The sequence below is a fragment of the Molothrus ater genome, chromosome 20, assembly GCF_012460135.2.
Source record: "Molothrus ater isolate BHLD 08-10-18 breed brown headed cowbird chromosome 20, BPBGC_Mater_1.1, whole genome shotgun sequence".
Classification (NCBI taxonomy): domain Eukaryota; kingdom Metazoa; phylum Chordata; class Aves; order Passeriformes; family Icteridae; genus Molothrus; species Molothrus ater.
The window spans coordinates 2,968,017-2,992,220 of NC_050497.2; the positions used below are offsets into that span (position 1 = coordinate 2,968,017).

At 48.6% G+C, this 24,204-nt stretch overlaps 1 protein-coding gene across 1 annotated transcript; it reads right to left on the reverse strand.

Annotated features, from left to right (window-relative positions):
- Positions 1 to 1,355: 1,355 nt before the first annotated feature.
- On the reverse strand, positions 1,356 to 24,204 carry LOC118693553 (tumor necrosis factor ligand superfamily member 8-like). The gene is made up of 6 exons (XM_036394217.1): positions 24,151 to 24,204; positions 23,415 to 23,528; positions 23,080 to 23,298; positions 15,498 to 15,543; positions 2,325 to 2,399; positions 1,356 to 1,753 (listed from the first exon to the last, which is right to left on the reverse strand). Exons 1-6 carry the CDS (start codon positions 24,202 to 24,204, stop codon positions 1,356 to 1,358), a joined length of 906 nt encoding a protein of 301 aa, XP_036250110.1.

The window sequence follows — 24,204 nt, forward strand, 5'->3', positions numbered from 1 at the left end:
TCAGTCACCAGCATCCACTGAGCTTGGGTGATAAAGCACCAGGCTTCTGGAGCCAGAAACTCAATCTATGACTAAATGTTTGCTGTGGAGAGTTTGCCAAGCTGCAGTCATAGAAAAATGTCAGTTGTGCAAGGAGAAAAACTCCAATAATGGTGAGAATAGGCCTTCCTGGATTCCCAGAGATGAAGGGAAAAGGGAGGGAGTGAACTGGGACCAGCTTTGGGAACATCTTGGTCCCTTCTCTCCCCACAGTCTAAGAATGAAATTGCAAATAAAAGTCTGGGTTACTGCAATTCATGGAATAAGAGAGCCTGAGATTCTTCTTTTATCCTGAATTCTCTAAATATTCCAGGCATCCAAAGAAGTTCAAACACCACCCATCCTCTGGCCTGCTGAAACATCTCAGCTCTCAGCTGAGGGCTTCTGAAACTCTTTGGGAAAGTGTGGACTTTGGGGAAGTCTGGAGCCCTGGCTTTCCAGGAAGTGCTGGTGCTGGAGGAGGATTCCCAGCCCAGTGTGGTCTGTGCCAAACTGGCAGGGCAGCACTCGAGGAAAATGCATCCTGATGGACTTTGCTATTTGCCAGACTGGCAACTCCGTTGCTGTTTTAATGTTGAATGTGAAAAGGTCTGAGAACCCCAGGGCAAAACAGAGGCTGAGCACTCTGCTTACACAAAGTCTGTCCCAAAGAGATTTATATTTAAATAGAAAAGATGGATAAATAGTGACAAGGAAGACACTTGAAAGAAACGACATAAAGTCCATAGCAGAATGCAGCCCAGAAATATCCTGTAAATCCCAAATCTCCTATGTCCTGCCCCAGAGTTTCAGCTACCAGCCCGAGAGTCAATAATTTCATCATTTCTGCTCTTGTACAATGAATCTGCTCCAGAGTTGTCATTGTGTGGCCGTGGTAAAGAAAAGCTTTGACTACAAGCTTTGACTGTTGGGTTTTTGGAAAGACTGGATTAAAACACTACTCCATAAAATAGAGTTAAACACATTTCCCCATGTCCTGAGCACATGTGCCAGCAGTTTATGGCCCTAAAAATCTCTGTATTGTGGATTCTTGCCATGATCTGGCTGGGTTTTAGTCAGTGTTTGCACAGATTATTTTGAGGAACCCTTGGTGGGTTATGTGCTGGATAGTCCAACAATCCCCCCCAGAGCCAGGCCAGGGAACCTGGCAGCTGTGCCTCTTGCAGTGTTTTTTTTTCTGGGACACTCACAAAGTTCCTTGTTCACTCTAGGGATGAGGTGAGGTGTGAAATTTAAACCAAGGTGGTGCCTAGTAAAAGCAGGCTGCTGGTGTTCAGAGGAAGGGTCTGGGCAGCAGTGGGAGGCCAGGGAGCTGCTCACATTCCCTTGCTGTACATCAAGACCCCAAGAACGTTTTCATTGGGAAGAGAAACGTCATTCAGGAACTCAGGATGGTTCAGTGTTACTGATATTTTGTCCTCCTTGTCCAGGTGTGTCAAGTGCAGCTGGAGCAAGGTCTTAAAAGTCTCGTCTTGGCACGTTTCTGACGCACAGAACGTGGACAACGTCTGACTGTCCACCCTGCCGTTCACCAGGAGCTCAATCTTGAGGTCGATGGGGCTCTTGGAGCAGTTGGGAAAGTGAAAGTTCAAGTAGCAGAAGATCAAGTAGAGGCCTTGTTCCCTGATCACCAGCTCTGGGCTCTGGCACTCGATGCCCTCACAGATCCCCTTCTCCGCCAGGCTCAGCTTGGAGCTGTTCACTGTGCTGGACACTGCAGGGAGAGCAAAGGGATGTTAGCTCTGAGCTCCACCGAGCTCCCTTCAGCCCTAGGACACCTCCAGCAGTGCTTCCTGCTAAAATGAGACACCTGCCCAATGGTTTCCTGCAGGAAACTCCAGGAAAACCCCTGGAAAGACAGCTGGGAGCTCACACATGGAGGTGGGGCACTAAAAATTCCAAGGATTTACTCAGCCCTTGGGAAATCCAGGACAGCGAAATGCATGAGTGTTCATCTCCATCATTTCCCCACTTGGCATTTGAAGGGAATTCATAGAGGTGTACATTCATGTACTTTCCAAATTCATGGAGGTGTACCTTCCTCTGTGCATGTGCCAAAGGTGAATCTTAATTTCCTTTTATGTTTATCAAGTTAAAATGAAAGTTTCTAGTATCAGATAGGGGTTTGCCAATCACATTCCAGGAGAGCTAAGGAATTTTTTTCCTATAAAATGCCCTTTTGGAAAAAAAAGGCTATTTGCTAGTAAACGCAGTGTGAATGACATGACTGCAGCTTTTCAGACAGCTCTGAAATTTCTTTTCCCAACCCTCTTCCCCCCTCCTACCTCTCATGTAGGCAGCAGTTCCATTGGCTGCTGGGACACTCTGTAGGATCCTCAAATAGTCTTCAAAGGTGTTACCTGAAGAAAACAACAGATTAACTCATCGCTCCTGAGCTTTTTTTTATTTTTGTGGTACAATAAAATGCAGCCAGCACTTGGTACCCCACTTCCAGCATGGTTCTTATCCTTGGCTGAGGATATCTGATCTGCCCCAGGAATTCAGAGCAGTGTCACTCAGCTGGTAAATCTATAACAACCTAAAGCTCTGGCAGATTGCAGCTCTCAGCCGTGAAAAATTAAATTCCTTACCCTGCTTCTTAAAAATAGGAGTGATGGTTTTAAATTAAAAGAGGGTGCATTTGGAATAGATACAAGGAGGAATTACAGTGAGGGTGGGCAGGCCCTGGCACAGGGTGCCCAGAGCAGCTGAGGCTGCCCCTGGATCCCTGGCAGTGCCCAAGGCCAGGCTGGACAGGGCTGGGAGCAGCCTGGGACAGTGGGAGGTGTCCCTGCCATGGCAGGGGTGGGATGGGATGAGATTTAAGGTCCCTTCCAACCCAAACCAGTTTGGGATTCTCTGATTCTATGAAACAGAACTTATGTGCAGGTAAGCTTAATTTAACCAAGTTGTTTTTGTGGTGCAATTACAGAAAGCTTTTAAACACTTAAGCGGGACATAGTTCTGAAAATGGCTCTTTGGGTGCTTTTGGAATGTTGCTCTGTTCCCTCATGGTTAAAATGTGGATTTCACCAGGACTTTAGGATGTTCATATAACCCTAGAGTGGTTTGGGCTGGAAGGTACCTTAAAGCTCATCCTGTTCCACCCTGCCATGGCAGGGACACTTTCCACCATCCCAGCCCTGTCCAGCCTGGCCTTGGGCACTGCCAGGGATCCAGGGGCAGCCCCAGCTGCTCTGGGCACCAGGGACCTGAAAGCTGCTGCTGGAGCCGGCCCCGCTCCCCCCGCACACCCCGAGCCCGCCCCACGCCGCGGGTCCGAGCCCAGGGCAGCGGCTGAGCCCCGGGAATGCCCCGAATCCAAAGCGCCGGGACCGGGAGGAACCGGGGCTGCCCCCGGGGGGACGGCTCCATCCCTCGGGACACGGGAACTGCTCCATCCCTCAGGAACTGCTCCATCCCTTGGGAGCTGCTCCATCCCTTGGGAACTGCTCCATCCCTCGGGATACAGGAGCTGCTCCATCCCTCGGGAACTGCTCCATCCCTTGGGACACGGGAACTGCTCCATCCCTTGGGAGCTGCTCCATCCCTTGGGAACTGCTCCATCCCTCGGGATACAGGAGCTGCCCCATCCCTCGGGAACTGCTCCATCCCTCGGGAACTGCTCCATCCCTTGGGACACGGGAACTACTTCTCTATCCCACGGGAACGGCTCCATCCCTCGGGAACTGCTCTATCCCTCGGGAACTGCTCCATCCCTCAGGAACTGCTCTATCCCTCGGGAACTGCTTCTCCATCCCTCGGGACATGGGAGCTGCTCCATCCCACGGGATACGGGAACTGCTCCATCCCACAGCCGCGGGATCTATTCCCTCCCACGGGATGCGGGAACTGCTCCATCCCACGCGACGCTGGGATGGCTCCATCCCACGGGATGCAGGTACTGTTCCCTCCCACTGCCTCGCGGACTGCTCCGTCCCACGGCCACAGGAATTGCTCCATCCCACGGCCGCGGGGACGGCTCCATCCCACGGCCGTGCCCGGCACTGCAGGCGGCCGCAGCGCACCGAGGAGCCGAGTCCCGGCCCCGCATCCCGGCACTGCATCAGGGCACTGCATGCCGGTGTCCCATCTCCTGCATCCCGGTGTCCCATTCCCCGCATCCCGACACTGCATCCCGGTGTCTCAGCACCGCATCCCTGTGATCCAGATCCTGCATCCCTGGTACCATATCCCTGTGATCCACATCCTGCATCCCAGACCCTGCTCCCTGTGCTATTCACATGGCCTCTGAGCAGAGAGAAGCTGTGAGACAAGCAGAGAAGAAGGAAAACACAATTCTTATCTCACTTGCTGTGCCTGTGTTGTGCCAAAGCACAATGCAATATGGAGATTGTTTACCCACAGTGAGGATGTTTTGTTCCTTGGCCTGTCAGGGCCAGGTGTGTGTGTTGGACTGTCATGGGACAGTGAGGAGAGGATCAGAGATGATGAGTGCAGTGTGAGCAGTTGTGAGCAAGAGTGAGTGCAGGGCAGATTCAGTTTAGATGGAATGTTTATAGTATAGTATAATAAAGTAATTCATTAGCCTTCTGACGATGGAGTCAGATGCATCTTTCTCTCTCCCCTTTGTCAGAGTCACCTTTGATTGACAATAGCTCCCCACTTCTCCCCCTTGCATTTCACCTCCTTTCCATCCATATTCCCACCTTCCATTTCCTCTCTGTTTTTCTTCCTCTCACCATGCTGGATATTCAGTGAATGGCTCTGATTATCCAATCCTGGCAGTGCCCAAGGCCAGGCTGGACAGGGTTGGGAGCAGCCTGGGACAGTGGAAGGTGTCTTGCCCATGGCAGAGGGTGGGATGAGATGAATTTTAAGGTCCCTTCCAACCCAAACCATTCTAGGATTCAGTCAATGATTCTGTGATTATTCTGTCTTTATTCTGCATGACACAGAATTGTCCCCTAGGTCCAGAGGTGGATGGACACTCAGACACCTCAGTGTGTTCATCCAGGAAAACAGTGCATATCCCAATGCATGGTTATTTCTCCTTGCATTTGCTCTCCTTTACATCTCCTGGGCTGCTGTGGCTGTGGAAGTGCACAGGAGCTCAGATGGCAAACTGGGAATTTTTGTGTTCCATTCCACAGCCTGAACACCAAGAATAAAGCAGGAAGAAATTTCAATAAAGCTTTTTAAAATTATACTCCCTCTCCCTTTGGGTACACATAACTCTGAAGTTGTCCTGTGACTCTGTTTATAAAACTGATACCACAGTCCCCAACCCTACAAGGGTTTCTGAAGGAGCACTTAATGCACAAAACTAAGTCCTACTAAAACACAAAACTAAATTAATGAACAAAACTAAGTCCTACTAAAACATGACATCAGATGTTGTGTGTCATGGTCCTCACATGTCCCACTCTGCTCAGTGCTGGTGTGGCCTCACCTCAATCCCTGGGGGCACTTTTGAGAGTCACAACGAAAAAAATGGTCTAAAGGTGTGAGAGCGTCCAAAGGAGGGGCACAGGGATGGGGAAGGGTCTGGAGGGGCTGTGAGGGGCAGCTGAGGGCTCTGGGGTTGTTCAGCTGAGCAGAGTGAGGGCAGAGCTCCCCGGGGCTGCAGCTCCTCCCGAGGGGCAGCTCCCATCTCTGCTCTGGGCCAGGGACAGGAGCCAGGGCACGGCTGGGGCTAGGGCCAGGGCAGCTCAGGCTGAGCTCAGGGCAAGGCTCTTCCCCCAGAGGGTGCTGGCACTGCCCAGGCTGCCCAGGGAATGGGCACGGCCCCGAGGCTGCCAGAGCTCCAGGAGCCTTTGGGCAGCGCTGCCAGGGATGCCCAGGCTGGGGCTGCTGGGGGGGCTGGGCAGGGACAGGGGCTGGGCTGGGGGATCCCTTCAGTCCCTCCCAGCTCAGGACATTCTGTGCTGCTCTGATTCCCTCAGTCCATGCAGCACCAGTTGAGTTTCCCATCCCTTTTCAGCAAGGGCAGCCCCTGTTCCCCACAGGCAGTGATTGAACCCCAGGCTGTGCTCCTGTTCCTCCCTGCCAGCACTGGGGCACCAGGGTGGGGTTGTTGGGGGGTCTGTGCAGGGACAGGGGTGGCACTGAATGATCCCTTCAGTCCCTTCCAGCTCAGGATATTCTATGCTTCAATGATTCTAACAAGAGCTCTATTTATATGCAGAGTGGGATAAGGATCTTAAGTTTCATAGGATTCCTGAAACTGGGGTAATGATAAGAGATTTAAATCTCCAGACCCTTGCTGTATCTACATGACCTGATTCCTAAGGGAGTCTTGATAACAAGGATGGACAAATCAGGGAGAAGCTGGTCCCACACCCAATTTCCCCTCGCTGGAGGGGGTTGGTGTGATGTGTATTGCACCCTTTGCACACTCCACTGGAGACAGAAACTGTGGATATCTTGAAAAAAATGTGATATTTATCTGATTTCAGTAGTTTAAAGACTTTTGTGGTGAGCAGGAGCACACTGCTCTCCAAGAATGAGTAAGTTGTGTACCAAAGTCCCTTCACCATTCTGGAAATCCCCAAAGAAAAAACCAAAACCTGCTTTCCTGGTGTTAGTCATGTCAATCTGGTGTTTTAGTGAGGGCACGGGCGCTGCAGAGATGTGGAGATATGGCTTAGGATGGGCAGAAACCCTTCTGGCCCTTACTTCAGCTGTGGTGACAACAAGAGTCTGGGAACACAACCAGCACCCTGAGCCCACTCACACTCCTGTGTCTGCAGGAAGGGGGAGAGTATTTACAGAAACTCAGTGGCATTTAGGGCGTTTACCCTCCAAAGGCTGAAAATCCCCCTGCTGCAGCAGCAGCAGCCCTTGGAGGCTGCAGCCCTGCCAGCTGTGCCAAGCCAAGGGCTGAGCCTGCCCACAAAGTGCCCAGAGCTGCCCTGAGCTGCTCAGGGTGTCCATGGATTCTCCAAAGATCTCCCCTCTCTGACATGGCTGCACTGTGCATTTTCAGAGCTCTATTTAACATTTACTGCTGTCAACAAGTTTCGTGTGCCTGTGTTTAAATTGGGTGACATCAGCTGCATTAGTCAGAAGGGAAATTATGGAAAAAAAATTGTTTTAGAGAGACAGGTCTGGTCCTCACTCTGCTGAGGCAGTTTATAACTGTTTTCTACTTTTATTTCTCAAGTTAATTCTTTTATCTGAAACATTTCAGCTCAAGTCAAGAGAGGCTGAAATTCCCTTCAGGACTGATCGATGGATGTGCTCACATGGCCTAATTGGCTCTGCACGAGTCATGGTGTAAATCAGAGCTAATCCCTCTGCAGTCAATGGGATTAGATAGGCTTAAAAATACTGGGAGGAGGAGGAAAAACAAAGCTACATTTGGGGCTAAGGCCCAAGGAGAACACACTGGTTTGTGTTTCACTGTGTGCTGTGAGGCACAGACACTGCAGATCTGCTTCAAGGAGATCTGCTGGGTTAGGGAGGGGTCTCAGGGGGAAACCCTAAAGAAGATATCAGGAGATCACTTATTTTTGTCTTTTTGACCCTTTTAATGGTAGGATCCAGAGGGTGCAGCTCTGAGGAAAAGAGCCTGGCTGTTTCCAGGAGGCCCATGCAACTTTGCCCCACTGAGCCAAAAGGGGCTGGGAAATGGGGCTAAAATGGGACTGGGAAATGGGAGTGGGAAATGGGAGTGGGAAATGGAGTGGGAAATGGGGCTGGGAAACAGGACTGGGAGATGGGGCTGGGAAATGGATCTCAGAGAAGATGCAAATCCACTGAACCCCCAGAATTTCACCCTGAGGTGCAAAATGAACTCTCAGAGCATCAAAACACAGCAGCACCATGTCCAGCCAGGAGGGCTCGGGGACATGAGGACAAAAGGGCTGCTGCCAGACAGGCCCCAGAGGATGTGGCTGTGCTGGGGAAAGTTCTCTCTGCTGGCTGCCTCGGTTTCCCCACCTCTGAGATGGGTCTGACAGGAGCACCAGCAAAGGGCACTGAAACCATGAGTTGAAAGTTGCTTTGTCAGCATGGAGGGTGCTGCTACCCAGGCATGGAAAGCCCCTCGAGGGGGGCTCCTGAGGCTTGTCCTGCTCCCAGCCATCCCTGGGTGCCATTCCACTGCCAAGGGGGTGGCATCACCTCTGGCTGGGGGCTGAGTGTGAGCAGGCACAGGAGCAGGGCAAAACCCTGAATGATTCTGTGAGGTAAAGAAGTAAAAGCAGGCAACAAACAGCTTTTGATTCCTCTGTAACCCCCGTGGATTTAAGTGCTTATGGAATTAGGCAAGGTGATGTCCCACATCTCTGTCAGCATGCCAGAGTTAGCAGAATTTGCCTCATTTTATTTCTCAGCAGCCACTCCCTGAAGTCCCTGTGGCTAATTTTAACTCTCTCCTGCCAGATCAGTGCCCTGCAAACAGCAGCCAAAGGACTGGCCCAGCCTGTGATGCTGTGACAAGTGGCAGCTGGGGTGACATCCCCTGCTGGGCTCTGTGACAGAGCTCTGGGCTCTGCTGCTGGCTCTGCCTGTCACACACACTGAGAGCCTTTGGTCCTCCAGAGCTGCCACTCAGGCTTGAAGGGGACTGAACTCAGCTGCCAAATTTCCTTACAAAACCAGAAATGAAAGAAATATCTCTTTTTTCCCCCCCAAATTTAGGAAGAAGCTCTGATGAATTCCTCACTGCACACCTGAGTACTGCCAAACCTGTGGAATTTTAGGTCAAAAGTCTTCAAATCTCTGCTTGCTTGTCAGTGTAGCAAAGGTCACATAAGATCATGAGTTATTAATATATATAAGTACAAATATAATTGCAATACAAATATAAATACAAATATACATATAAATGTAAATATAAATATAGCTATAAATATATAAATATAGAAATGCATAAACATACAAAATATAATATAAATATAAATATAAATATAAATATAAATATAAATATAAATATAAATATAAATATAAGTATGTATGCATGTATATTTATATATATTTATATCTATTCACATATACATATTTATTCACACATTTATATTAATAAATCTTGACATATAGCTTGTGTTTTAAGTGTTGGAGAGAGGGCAGAGCCCCCCCTGAGCACTCTGAGCAATGCCCATCAGCCCAGCTGTGATGCCCACAGCCCACCCTGGCTGTGTGTGGTGCATTTCCCCGATGCTGGCCTGCAGGAGGCCTCTGCACTCTTTCTAGCATTTGCAAGTCCAGGCTTGCCCAGGTTTTCCAACCTGAGAAACACAACTGCTGTGCCCTGCCTTCAGGCAGGGTCGCATTTATGCACCCAGACACCTGCCTGGACTGAGGCTGACAAGGGACAAACCTTTTTGGCTTAGTGTGAAATATCCATTTCTGAGGAAGCCTGCTGCTGTGGGACTGGTGTCTGATGCCCTGCAGTGTCATCACACAATCACAGGGTCGTTGAGGTTGGAAAAGACTTCCAAGATCATCAAATCCAACCTGTGCCAAATCCTCACCTTGTCCCCAGCCCAGAGCTCTGAGTGCCACCTCCAGCCCTGCCTGGGGACACCTTCAGGGATGGGGACTCCCAACCTGCCTGGGCAGCCCCTGCCAAGGCCTGAATTTCCCCTTTCCATGGGGAAATTCCTGCTGATGCCCACCCTGAGCCCAGCCTGAGGCCGTTCCCTCTGCTCCTGTCCCTGTTCCTGGGAGCAGAGCAGGGATGGCAGGGATGTGATCAGGATGTCTCTGGCTCATCTGGAGGTTGATCTGAGCCTCTCTGGGCTCAGCTGAGCCAGATCTGTGCATTAGGGAATCAGCCAGGAGAGGGAAAACACACTCTGGTTTTGTGGCTGCCATGAATAAACAGCAGCCAGTTTAGAATCAGGATCATTTAGGCTGGAAGAGGTTTCCACACTCATGGAGTCCAACCTGTGACCAATCCCCACCTTGTCCCCAGCCCAGAGCACTCAGGGCCCCCTCCAGCCCTTCCTGGGACACCTGCAGGGATGGGGACTCCAAAGCTCCCTGGACAGCCCCATTTGATGTTTAACAACACTTCCCATGGGGAAATTCCTGCTGATCTCCACCCTGAGCTGCCCTGGCCCAGCCTGAGGCTGTTCCCTCTGCTCCTGTCCCTGTTCCCTGGAGCAGAGCCCGGCCCCCCTGGCCGTGCCCTCCTGTCAGGAGCTGTGCAGAGCCACAAGGGCCCCCTGAGCCTCCTTTGCTCCAGGCTGAGCCCCTGCCCAGCTCCCTCAGCCTCTCCTGGGGCTCCAGCCCCTCAGGGTACCCCTTGCCTGGAGGGCCCAGGACTGGAGGCAGCACCTGAGGTGTCCCAGCAATGCCCAGGAAGGGGACATTAAATGACTCTCCTGGTCCTGCTGGTCACTCTATTCTTGATACAGGTCTTTTCTCCTTTTCTCCTTTTCCCAGCTCCCTCAGCTGCTTCTCATAGTGCTGGGATCACATTTGGCTGCAGAAGGCCAAAGTGCCCTCTGAGACACGGCTGCAGATGTGGAAAGGCTCCTTGGCTCATTGGCTTCAGCCCAATTGTCTCTACAGTAGTAGGTTTGTGACTGTCACCTGTATTATATTAATTTCTCAGAGCCACATTTTTATTTGGGAACATATTTCCCATTAAAACTGAGAGCAGGGTGCTGGATTTCTTTTCCTGGTTTGTCGAGTGTCAGAGAAAAATACCTATAAATTGTGTGTGTGTGTTCATTTGTATCTGCAGGGTTTTATTTTTTTCCCTTTCGTAAATGAGAAGATATTTTGATACCAAATCTTTGCAGCTCAAGTAACAAGAAAAGCCATCAGCCCAGATTACACAATTCCCAGTGAAATGAGGCTCAGAGAGGCCAGCAAGGAGATGATGAGGGCTGTACCTTTCCAGGTCATCAATTTGTCTGTGAGTTCATTTTCCCTCTAAAAAATGAACTTAACAATACCCCTCAGATCCACACTAATAGATGATTTGTTATTTGTGAAATGGGGATGAGTTTCTGCAGAGAAATGCTTCCACAGAAAGAACATTTCACAAACACTTGGTGATGGATTTCATTCCTCCCCCCTGTTGCTCAGGTACTGCACAGACAGTGGCACGGAGCATTGGAGGAGACTGATCCCATTTTTCACACAAACATTTAATGAGCTGACAGTGCATCCCTCTCAGCCTGTGCCTGTGGATTCCTACAGCCCATCCATTGGGGCCTGACAGCTGAGTCAGGGCTGGAAAACTCCCATAAATCTGCTTTAGTTCCCACTGGTGTTTAGCTAACAATAGAACATAATCTCATTGGAGACTGAAATTAAATCATTGCATTTCCCTGCTTTAATAAGACACAATTAATCCCTGTTGTGGCTGGGGCTGGGCTGCTGCTCAGTGAGGTCTCTGCCTGAGTGACCTCAGCTGGACCCAGCACAGAATTGTGTCACAGGATCATGGAAGGGTTTGGACTGGAAGGGACCTTCAAGCTCATCCATGAGCACCTCCCACTATCCCAGGTTGCTCCAAGCCCTGTTCAGCCTGGCCTGGGACACCTCCAGGGATGGGGCTGTGTCCCTCAGAACGTTACTGAGATGCTGGCACTGGCACAGGGCTGGAGCCAGGCTGAGCACCCAGCTGGGCAATGCTGGTTTTTCACTCCCTTGCCCATTTTAACAGTGCAGGAGCCCTGGTTTGTAGGAGCGTTGGGGGTAGGACGGTGGGGATGGATGGAGATGAGAGATCTCTGGAGCCAGGGCTGGAACTTGGGGTTTATTGCAAAGGGCCTGGGGGCAGGGCCCTGCTGGGAGCTGCCAGGCACAGCTCAGAGCAGGCCTGAGAGAAGAGAGGGGCAGAGAGGATGAGAGGGTGAGAGAGCAAAAGGGGTAAGAGAGTAAAAGGGTAAGAGAGTAAAAGCATAAGGGAGTAAAAGGGTAAGAGAGCGAGGTTCCCATTACAAGACAATAAATCTTCTTCTGTGTTGAATATTCTGATTCTCACTAACCAATCTAGTACAAGATACAAATCCTACAGCATTTCCATACAGCCTATAGGAATCATTACATTACCATCCTGTGTTACATTTTAAAACCTACAAACTCCTCTTTGGGCCCCTTCTGCCAAGCTGGCAGGGTCTGCTCTGACCCTTGGGCCTGTCTGCAAGCAGAGGGTGTTGTTCCATCAAAAGGGGATCACCTTCAGCTGGCCACACCATTGTTTTCCAGTTGTTCAGTAACTGAGGGATCTCAAAGCTTGCTTTCATTTCAATCTCCCTTATAGTTTCCACATTCTCAAAATCTTTTGCCAGACAATCATATTTATAAGGCTTTCCTGTTTCATCTTCCCCAGCACTGGTTCATGGCTACAAACCACACCCAGTTTCCCTCTGGGCTGCCTGGGAGGCAGAATGGATCCAAATCTAAATCCACAGCAACTCCAGCCTCAGCTCAGTTCCTTCCCTGAATGTTTCTCTTGTTCCTGTCTCTGGGTGGGACCTGGCAGCAGTTGCCACAATCCCTGCTTGGTTGCCAGCAGCTGACAGACTCCCTGTGAGGGACCCTCAGTAAATTACCCACTGGGTATATTAATTAATTTTTGGGGTACACAAAACAGAGAGTACTTTGGACCTTATTAGCAGAAGACGTTGGATCAACAAAATGCCTTGGCAGGAGCAAACAGAACTTTGAGGATTAAATCAAGATTGCAAGAAGATTCAATCAGATGGGTTTACCAGAAAATGAAAATTACATCAGACTTCTGCAAGCAAGAGTAGTATTAGTTTGTTTATGTGATCTTTAACCCAATCATTGTAGTAAAGCATTACTAGTCTCCCTACAATAAACATTTGTATCCCACAATAAAATTGGATTCTTTGATCACCTCAAAGTCTTCCCCATCTCTCTGCTGATAATTAATATGCTCTGCTTTATGCATTTTAAGAGGAAAATAAAAGGCCCTGACAATTTGCTCCCACTTGAATGCTCTGTTACCCTCCAATAGAGACTGATGGGCTGGGAGAGCATCTCAATGCACTAAAACCAACTTTCAGCAGCTCCTCCTGGGGTGGGCTCTCACCAGCAGCCCCATTTGGTCCCTCACTAATGCATCATCTCACACTGAGCAACAGAATTTGGAAATTCAGAGAAGCAGAATCTGGAAATTCAGAACAAGAGGCTGCCTGGGATTGATATAGACCTAAAGACAGAAATGTTCTGGCTGGTGAAACAGCATCCTGGCTGTTCCTGGGGAGAGCAACTGCTCCTACCTGGCACCTGCCAGCTGCTGGTGAGGAGCAAAAACAACTGCATGAGTTGCTTGAGCTGAAATAAAATCATATATATATATATCTATAAAAATATCTATGGTATATATGTGTATATGTACAGATATGATTTTATTCAATATAAATAATCATTAATTTATTCAATATAAATAGAAATAAATAACAGAAACTTATATTTCTAATATTTAAAATAAATTATATTTATAAAATTATATTTATTATATTTAAATTTCATTTATAATTTTATGTTTTTATAGTACTTGTATAAATATATGATATTTATATAAATATACTGTATATGTAGATAATATATAAACATTAAATTATCAACAATATTATATAAGGTAATAATAATAACATTACATAAATAAGTATTGCTATTTTTATTTGTTATGTATCTATATTTTATTTAATATTTGTTTGTTCTTTATACTATAAATAATATATACTATATATAAATATTTATAATATATATACTATAAATATTTATTTTAGATTATAAATAGAAATAACATAAATATAATACTTTCCTATTTATATTATAAAATAGATAAATATAAATACTCCTATTAGAAATATTTATAAATATAAATAATAGAAATGTAATTATAAATGGACTTTGGGACCAGTGACCTCTCTCTCTGTGCCCTGGGAATGCCCCTTCCCTTCTGCTTTGCTTTGAAAAGCGCTGACCTACAGCTACAACCTCTGTGGTTAATGAGGCTCTGTACTTCCAGATCCTGCTCTATTTCTGAACCTCTTCAGATACAAAATAAAGCACAAAAAGACTTGAGAAAGACTTAAGATTTAAGGGGATGCTTAGCATGCTAGAGAGAAAGGAGTGTGTGTGTTCAGGGTGCCTTAGGGAGAGCCTAAGGGGAAAAGAAAATTCCTCCAGGTTACAGGGATTTTACACCTTACAGAAAGTGATGGTCAGGCAGGGTGTGAAGTTCTCAGGAAGGACATGGGGACACTCAGAGACTGCTTGGGGAGCTGTGGGCTGGGAAACAAGCCCAGCATAGGAGAGTCAGAGATTCAAAATTACCCAAAATGGAGTAAGGGATGCCCAAATGCTGCAAAAATGCAGCTGCAGAAAAGGTGATTGTGGGGACTGGGACTCTGCAGTTGGGCTCCTCTTACTTGGAATCCTGGAATCACAGAATGTCCCGAGCTGGGAGGGACCCACAGGGATCCCCAGCCCAGCCCCTGTCCCTGCCCAGCCCCCCCAGCAGCCCCAGCCTGGGCATCCCTGGCAGCGCTGCCCAAAGGCTCCTGGAGCTCTGGCAGCCTCGGGGCTGTGCCCATTCCCTGGGCAGCCTGGGCAGTGCCAGCACCCTCTGGGGGAAGAACCTTGCCCTGAGCTCAGCCTGAGCTGCCCTGGCCCAGCCCCAGCCGTGCCCTGGCTCCTGTCCCTGGCCCAGAGCAGAGATGGGAGCTGCCCCTCGGGAGGAGCTGCAGCCCCGGGGAGCTCTGCCCTCACTCTGCTCCAGCTGAACAACCCCAGTTCCTCCAATCTCCCTTTCTGCTCCACCTCTGGATGAACACAGGCTTCATTTCCCCACTGGGGGGGAGGCAATGGCATCTCCTGCCCTTTGGGACTGGGCACCAAGTTGCATTTGCAAGGAGTCAGATATTGGTGCTGAGAGCCACGAGAGGCTCGTGTCACAGTGTCAGTGACATGGACAGTGCTCCTGATTCACGCAAGGGCAAAGCAAAAATCTTGGTAAATTGTCGCTGTTAGACAGATTTTCTTATTTCAGGCTCCCTGTGCTCACACTCTGCCTGTTCCAATTCCTTGCTTTGTTCCTTTTGCTTCTGGTCTCTCCTTGTCCATTCTCAACCCACCCATTCCCCTTCTCCCTTTTCCCCTCAAACCAGGAGCTGTTTTGGAATATGTCAAACACATTTTTACCCCTCCCTTGTGAAGATGAGGACTTTACACACATTTGCAAGAGCCAGCACTTAAAATAAGACCTTAAAATCAGAGTGATGTTCACATCTCCTGGCAAAAAGCTCTTTGGAACAGACACCCCAGGGCACATTCAGAAATATTTGTTGTTTCTTCAGCCATGCACTGGTTCCTGGATGTACTGAGTAATTTGAAAGCTTTTTTCTTGTTTTCATTTTTCCCCCATTACTTTAGCTTTTCACCGAGAGGAGCCTTTATTGGAAATGTTAAGATGTGCACAACTGACTTATTTGTGCCCCTGGGCAATATTTGCATTAGAGATATGACAAATTGCCTGTGTTGTTTAGGGGTCTTACCTGTCCTGATGGGTTTTTTGATGCCCTCCATGGCAGGATCAGCTTCCTGAAAGAGAGGAAAGAGTAGAGATGGATTATTCTGGCAGTAGGAAATACCCATCTTGTGTGCAACTGTGGATTTGAAACATTTCTGGGTTTTTTCTAACATAGAAAATCGACATTTTTGACACAGCCAGATTCTCTCAGTGCAGTAAGAAAATGATGTGGGTTCTGTTGGGGCTGTTGCAGAAGGACAAATCCTAAAAATCCCTTTCAGGGACTGGATAACCTGGAGAGCCAAGTGCTGGGAAAGATCATCAAAGCCCCAAACAGGTCTGAGCATGACAGTGATGTCCTACCTCACCTCTCCTCCTAATTCTTGCTGAGGTGTAAAACCAAGGGTGAAAATGGCACAGGGAATTCTCCTCAATCATCATGACGTGAGAAATTCCCAGAAAACCAGCTCCAGGGGTGAAATGCAGCAGGATTCTCTGATGCCACCTTCCTGTCACCCAAACATGCACCCCCAGAGCTCCTGGCACCTCATCAATGCCCTCAAGGGGCAAAATGTTCTCCCAACAGCTGAGGAGAGCACTGGGACCTCCTTGTTGCAGTCAGGTAGAAAAATTATAAAGAAAAGCCATATAAAATCAGGCTGCTCTGGCTGGCCTGTCATTTCTTCCAAGTCAAGCAAGCACTGTGCAAGCTCCCATGTGAAAGCAATCCTGGTGTGAGCAGTTCATTAGCATAACAAACTGTTCCTGGGTGAAAAACAACTTGCACCTGTATAAACTGTTTATACACTGTTAGATAGAAAAATGAAACCATCTCTCACAAAGGACTTTTCCTGCATGTACACACCAGGGGTTTGAGTGACCAATCCATAGAGAATAACAACTTGTTACTGACCAATAAAGCGATTGGCAAGAAAGCTCCTGGCCAATGGGAGTCACACATGAGGTCTGTAAAACTGCATAAAAAGGAGTTCTGTGAATAAAGAATGGGCTTTTTCCACCAGGAAGGAAATGGAGTCCCTGTGATTTATTCCCACAGTTCCTCACTGTGTGTCACATCCCCTCAGTGTCACCCTGGGTGATCCCACAGGGATTTCAGTGACAGGGAGTGGGTTCTGCTCAGGCTGGGCTGAACCAGCTCCTCTTACCTGGGTGCAAATTACCTGGGCTAATTGTGCTGGCTAATCAGGCCAGATCCAGCTTAGCACATTGGAAGGGATCCATTAGGATCAAGTCCTTCTCCCTGCTCCTCATTTACCTAAAATTAAACCACAGGACCTAAAACCTCTCCCAGCTGCTTGAGCCCTGTCAGTGACCCACCAGGACATGCAGGAAGGAGAAATTTGGGAAGCTCTACCAGCTTTAAGACAACGTCTGATATCTCCTGGGAGAAACTGGGCACTGCTGTGGTGGGAACAGCTTCATCCATAGTGGTGTTACAGCACACACACCTCATTTCTGTGTGAGAAGTGGATAATGGGTGGTGTGGGGAGGAGGAAGCTGGTTGGGCAAGGAGAAAAGCTGTGTTGGGTCTGTTTGTGGTACTTAATGTTCTAATCTTAAATGTTTAGGAAGGTTTTTAATTAGATCTTGGCTTCATGGGGCCACGTTTTGAACAGCAGTGGAGTGTGGAGCTGCATCTGCTCCCAGCAAAGAGCTGTCATGCTTTGGTCTGCTGCCAAATGCTGTGTCCTGCAGAGGTGGCAGAGCTGCTCCACGGGACTGGCAGTGACAAGTTACTGGTTGGACTCACTGATCTTTGGGCTCTCTCCCAGTTTGGATGATTCTGTGATTCTCCAGGAATTTGGAGATCTGTAATTTGGTCATTTTCTCTCCCCACACCTGTGTAAGGCAGGGCAGAGTCACCTGCTGAGCCAGTATTTCTGCAGGTGACCTTCCTGAGCTGGGCAGGGACGTGCTGGGCAGCAGGAACACAGGAGCCCAGAGTTGGAATTTGAAAAAATGTAAAAAAATGGAGATTTCCAACCTTTTTGTCCCTGACACAACATCCTCCCTTGGGAGCTCTCATAGATCTCAACACCTATCACCAAATGTTAAACTGAGCAGGGTTTGGGCTGAAAACACTCCCAGGAATCTCTGCCAGGACCTCTCAGCTCCTTCCCTTGCCCCTGCCCTGGGCTGTTGTCTCACACACACTCAGGGCACAGGGCAGTGTTGCTGTTCAATGCAATATCTGAACATTCCTGCTCTCTGTGGAGAATTCAGGATATTTTAGGTGACAGAAAAAGGGGGCTCTGCCCCCAGTGAGATTGCACTCAATGCAATCAGGCAGCCAGGGAGGTGTTTGCCTTGCAGGTGGCTCAGAGCCTGCTCTACATTTAGAGCATAAAACCAAAATTAAAATGGACTAAAGGCATTGTGTTCTCACCTGGGAAGGCTCCAGCAAATAAAATCAGCACATAGCAAAGCAATTTGTTTTAGTGACAACTGAGTAGATACTGAAACAAACCTTTAAGACTTCCTTTGAAATATTACTGGTATTATTTCTTTCTTTTCCAGCAGCAAGAATATCACATGTAATGCTGTCATTTGGAATGCAAAGAGGCACACAGGAGGAGCCCAAACAGATTAAATTCCACAGTGCCAGCTAAGAAAAAATTCAAGACAACAAATTTCACCCTGTCTGGAGCGATCTGGGGGCTGGTGATGAAAGAGCTCAGTCTTTCCTCAGCAAGCAGAATAATTTGAGTTTGCTTTATTAGAGAAAGTGATAATCAGGTGCCAGTGAAAGTGATTTATTTCTCCTTTCTCTTAATCATTTTACAAGAAGCTTTTTCAAGCTGAGGTAGAATAAAGGGTCACTCTAAATTCTGGGTCACAACAGTGAATATTCATTGAACCAGACACCTCTGACCCCTGGCAGGGTGGGCAGGCCCTGGCACAGGGTGCCCAGAGCAGCTGGGGCTGCCCCTGGATCCCTGGCAGTGCCCAAGGCCAGGCTGGACAGGGCTGGGAGCACCTGGCACAGTGGGAGGTGTCCCTGCCATGGCAGGGCTGGAAGAGATGAGCTTTAAGGTCCTTTCCAACCCAAACCAGGCTTGGATTCTGTGAATCTTTATCTACTCTAGAAAGTCCAAGGAAATTCTCTCAGACCAGTGCCCATAATGGGCCAGGGCTCTCCAGGAGCAGCTCCTCATGACAGCTCTGTGGGCAGGAGCTCTTTGGTCCCCTGCCCTCAAAGGAAATGCTTCAATTCCAAAAGAAGCCCCAGGGCTCTCCTGTGTTTCTGCCCAGCCTCTCACCACCATGATTTCAGCAGGAATTTCCCATGGAAAGGGGGGTCAGGCCTTGGCAGGGGCTGCCCAGGGAGGATTGGAGTGCCCATCCCTGGACCTGTCCCAGGAAGGGCTGGAGGTGGCACTGAGTGCCCTGGGCTGAGGAAAAGAGGGGATGGGGAACTGTTGGGGAAGATGAAACAGGAAAGCCTTATAAATATGATTGCCTGGCAAAAGATTTTGAGAATATGGAAACTATAAGTGAGATTGAAATGAAAGCAAGCTTTGAGATCCCTCAGTTACTGAACAACTGGAAAACAATGGCTGTGGCCAGCTGAAGGTGATCCCCTTTTGATGGAACAACACCCTCTGCTTGCAGACAGGCCCAAGGCTCAGAGCAGACCCTGCCAGCTTGGCAGAAGGGCCCAAAGAGGAGTTTGTAGGGTTTAAAATGTAACACAGGATGGTAATGGAATGATTCTTATAGGCTGTATGGAAATGCTGTAGGATTTGTATCTTGTACTGGATTGGTTAGTGAGAATCAGAATATTCAACACAGAAGAAGATTTATTGTATTGTAATGGGAACCTCGCTCTCTTACCCTTTTACTGCCTTATGCTTTTGCTCTCTTACCCTTTTACTCTCTCACCCTCTCATCCTCTCTCCCCCTCTCTTCTCTCAGTCCTGCTCTGAGCTGTGCCTGGCAGCTCCCAGCAGGGCCCTGCCCCCAGGCCCTTTGCAATAAACCCCAAGTTCCAGCCCTGGCTCCAGAGATCTCTCGTCTCCATCCATCCCCACTCTCCTACCCCCTGATGCTCCTACAGGGAACAGCTTGGATTTGATGATCTTGGAGGGCTTTTCAATGATTCTGGGATTTATTCTTGGTATGACCCAGCTCTGGCTGGGGAAGAGGGAGGGGGCACTTCCTCCTGAGGTGCCAAGAGGCAAAGGCTGAGGCTGGACATGAGAGAGCAGAAAGCTGAGCACTGCCCCACTGTCCCTCATCTGATAATGAGCCTCACAGGAAACACAGTGAAAATCAGTTTTCCTGTGCTGACCAAAGCTGCCAAAGTGGCACTTCCAGACAGGAGGACACTGTCACTTCACAGAACACCCACAGCCAGAGCTGGGCCAGGGCAGTTTTCTCCTAAAATGCCTCCCTGGATTTGCTGTAGTGCTCAATGAGTGGGAATTCTGCTTTGAGAGGAATTTTCAGTATTTTAATTTTATTTTATTTTTTAAATTTTATTTTCCTGTCTGTTAGGGTTGCCACAAGAGGGGGCACCCAGGGCCAAAATGAGTTTTTAGGAAACATAAAACCCAATAAATGCTGCAGAATTGTTCTGGCTGCTGTATGAGTCATTCACAAATCTACTTCTAAAGGTTCTTAACAGCCTAAAAGAGCAGATCAGCAAATAGAAAAACCTGCTCTGACCTTTAGTGTTTGCCAAACTGCTGATAAAAGGTTTTTCCCACAAGACTTAGAGGTTCAATAGATGAAGTCTACAAAATCCAGAGCAGTGATGGACTAACCCAGATCATGGACTCTGGACATCCACACAATTTGTTAATGGGAGACCCAGGTGTCTGATGAACCTTTCTGTACAGCACCAGACTTGTGAGGGTCTGTGTGCCTTAAAATGACATTTTCCAGCCCTTCCTGGCCCATTCTCTGTCACTGGTTTGCCATCTCTCTGTCTATACACACAAATATCTCCAGAGGTGGGTATATACACATATATCCAGCAGAGGATGCAGCAGGCACAAGGGTGCAGGGTTTAACACACTTATAAACAGCGTTAAGAAGAAAAATGATGGCTCCAGACCACTTTACAGAGACTGTGCTCATTCCAGAGGAAAATTGAGTCACTTGTGAAAGATCAACAATGGCCTGAAGCCAAGTGGTTCTGCAGATGAAAGCTGAAGGAATGAACTGACTTCAGCACTGCAAATAGTTCCAAAAAAACAGAGTTTAGCTCTAAAATTGACCCTTCCCAGCTATGGCACTAACGTGCTGTGCCACCCTTCTGAAAAACAAGGCGTAAAGGAAATTTCTTGGGGTGCTGGAAAGTGGGGAGGTGTGATAATCTCTGTTAGACGTGCTGTAGGATTCAGAGAAGCAGCTTTGAATCATAGTTGCCTTTTTCATGCAGCCTTTCATGTTGTGTTTCCCTTCTTTGGACACTCAGATTGTGGGGGTTGCAAGTGCCTGGTTTCTGCAGAGTTTGATTTTCCTTTTCCAGTCTGTCTTCCTTCAACTTAAATTAGGCAATTATGAATTCATCAGAAGGCAGCCTGTGATGGGGCCAGGGACAGCGTGATCTTGTCACCACAAGATTCTTAATGCTGTGGCACCCAAGGGTCCCACCCCTGCATTGTGACCCCCAAACACCCCTTGGAACAGAGGGAAATAAAAGGGTGAGGAGGAAAAAAGCATGAGCAGGGGTGTGAAGTTACCCCTGAACTCACACACACAATCCAGCTGGCAACATCTGGAGGGAAAACCTCATTGCCCCAAGGAGGTGATGACACAAAATGTTGGTCCTTTTGTCAGAGTTACAAAGAAAATAATGAGGTCAGCTGGTGCTGCTCTGATCCCTACAGCAGCTCAGGGCTGTTGGTCCTTTTGTCAGAGTTATAAAGAAAATGATGAAGTCAGCTGGTGTCCTCTGGTCCCTACAGCAGCTCAGGGCCCCAGGGCCTCCCCAGCCCCTCAGGTGCTGGCAGTCAGGGCTGGAGACGCTCAGATTCCCCAAGGATCCTGAGCCCAGCCTCCCTCTGACAGAGCAGGCAAGAGCTGAGGTGCTTTTGGAGCAAGCCTGCAGTTCCCTGTGGAACCTGTCCCACAGAACCAACCCTTCTTCTCTGCTCTGGGAGTTCAGGACCAGGCACAGGTGGGGGATGGCTGTTCTGCTTCTGAGCTCCCTGAGAGCAAAACACAATCTGGGTTTCACTGCCAAATTCTCCTCAGAGTGTAAAACTGCTGCTTGATTTTATTTGTTCCTCACAGCCCTCAGCTTCGTATTTCCTCCTTCAGCCAAGCTTGTTTTCAAAGCAGCTGCAATGGTGTCATTACTCTTTTAAGTCAAAACCTTGGCTCTTTCAGCAATCTCGTTCCTCTGGCAACTCCTGTAACTGCTTTATCCTGATGGAGAGGTGATTTAATGCTTGCTTCCATAATCAGTACAAATGAAAACCTCATTATACGGCAAAGCTGTGGCAAGTCTGTAATTACCTAGACTGTTATTTGAAAGATCTCCCCTGATAGGCCCCTATTTCTCACTTAAAAAGCCCCATGTCTCATGTTAACTGTCCTCAAAGTGCTTCTCTTTTGGGAGAACACTGATTACAGGTAAATGATTCCTCTCTTGAAGGAGGATCAGTCAAGCCTTCCTGGTTTAATTTCTGGGTAATGTGCATACACGGGCACACAAATTGCACAGGGTAAATTTAGCAAGAGAAAATATTGAGTCAAAGGATCATATTTTGTTTTCCATAGCCAGTTCCTCCAGCAGCTCTGTGCTGGAGCTTTCCCTCTGTGAACAGTAATGGGGGTACCTCAGCACGTGGATTTTTGCAATAAGGTTTCAGAGACTATGAAACTCCTAACTTGGCATTTTACCTTGGTGAAGTTGATGGTAATGCCACTACAAGGTCAGAAATTTGCTTTTTATTCTCACAGCCATCTATCTCTGCTCTGGCAGTCACTGGTTCCCCATCAACCCCAGATCCATTTGAAAGCACTATTTTATTTTAAGAAGTTAAAGTGACTGTTGGTAGAGGAAGAGTTGTTTGTGTGTGACCTTATGTCACTGATATCCTTTCTACAGCTCTGGCTATGCATTAAAAATCACACCCAAGGCAGGACTGAAGGGACAGGGGGCACAAGGGAGCTCCTGGCCCCCAGCACTGCTCTGGGTGCTTTGGGACAGCTCTGCCTCACCACATCAGCAGGCAGCACCACAGGGTGCCACAGAGCTGTGCCATGTCCCCTGCTGCAATCCATTCCAGAGAACCAGAACAGACCTTCTCAAACACTGGTTGCTCTCCAAGAACCAGCAGGAGACACACACCAAACCAGGTGGGACAGAGGCTGCTTGGCACCTTGGGTCAGGACCTTTCTCTTTCCATTGACAGAGTAGGAACTGTGTGCCAAGAATAAATGTTGGCTATGGAGAAAGGTCCTCTTGTCCTGAAGTTCTTTTATCCTTGTTTCATCTTTCCCCTAATTCATGTGTGTGTGCATTTATAACAGAGGTAGGAGCTGTTCTTCTGTCCACAGAATGGGGAAGGGAAGGGAAGAGAAGGGAAGAGAAGGGAAGAGAAGGGAAGAGAAGGGAATCAATCTCTTACCGTCCTCTGGACAACCAGGACCATGATGGTGGCCAAGGCAAAGACGAGCAACACACCCAGGGTGGCGATGATGAAATACAAACAGACTTTGTTAGTGGCTCCAAGCCTCCTGGAATCAGTGTCTTCATTCACATTCATGGCTGATTCATGCGAGTCCTTCACCTGAGAAAGTGTTTGCTCCTGTTCCTGGCACGTTCTTATATAGCTCTCCAGGCACTGCTGTGTGTCTCCCCTCGGTCAGGTTCAAGTTGCAGCCCATCTCTGCTCCTGGCAGGATTTTCCCCCTTCATCCTGGCTCATGTGATCTGGAAAAAAAACTTCATCACTTGCCGTACAAAGAGAGAGGGCCCCGGGGGCGTGAGGCAGGACGCAGCTGTGAGCAGGGGAAGGAGCTTCATGTTCTTGCTCAGGGATTTCTCCACCGAGGTCCTGCGCTGCAGCCGAGGTTTCTGATGTCACAAGGTGCACAGACACCGCGATCCCCCGCCCCAGGCTCTGTGAAATGGGGAGATATGCAAATTCTCTTTCATTTTATACTCCGTGCAGCTGCAGTTGGGCTCAGGGAGTCGCCCCGAGCTCTGCCTTCCTGTTGTGCACTGAAAGCTCTGCTGCTTCCCAACAGGGAGCCACCTCCAGAGCTCTGCGTCCACAGGTGGCCTTTGGGCAGCCCCACTGTGCCCTGGGATGCCCCAAGCCCAGCATCACATCCAGGGAAGGGAGGGAGGGAGCAGATGGACCTGCCCTGTCCTGCACCTCGAGTGCTGGAAGCAGTTTTGGGCACCTCAGCAGGAAAAGGACATTGGACTCTGAGGGTGTGTCCAGAGTGGTGAAAAAGGCACCAAGGGCAGCAGCACTTATGAGGAACATCTGAGGAGATTTGGTTTGTTCAGGCTGGAGAAGAGGTGGTTGAGGAAGGGACCTCATGGCAGTCCAGAGCTCCCTCACAGCAGGAGCAGGGCAGGAGCTGCTGGTCCTGGAGCTGCATCGGGGGAAGTTCAGAGAGGACATTATGGGAAGGCTCTTCCCTGAGAGGGTGGCTGATCACTGGAATAGGCTCCCCACAGCACTGACCCTGCCCAAGGGGAAAGGAACCTTTGGGTGATCCTCTTGGTCATAGGAGTTCAT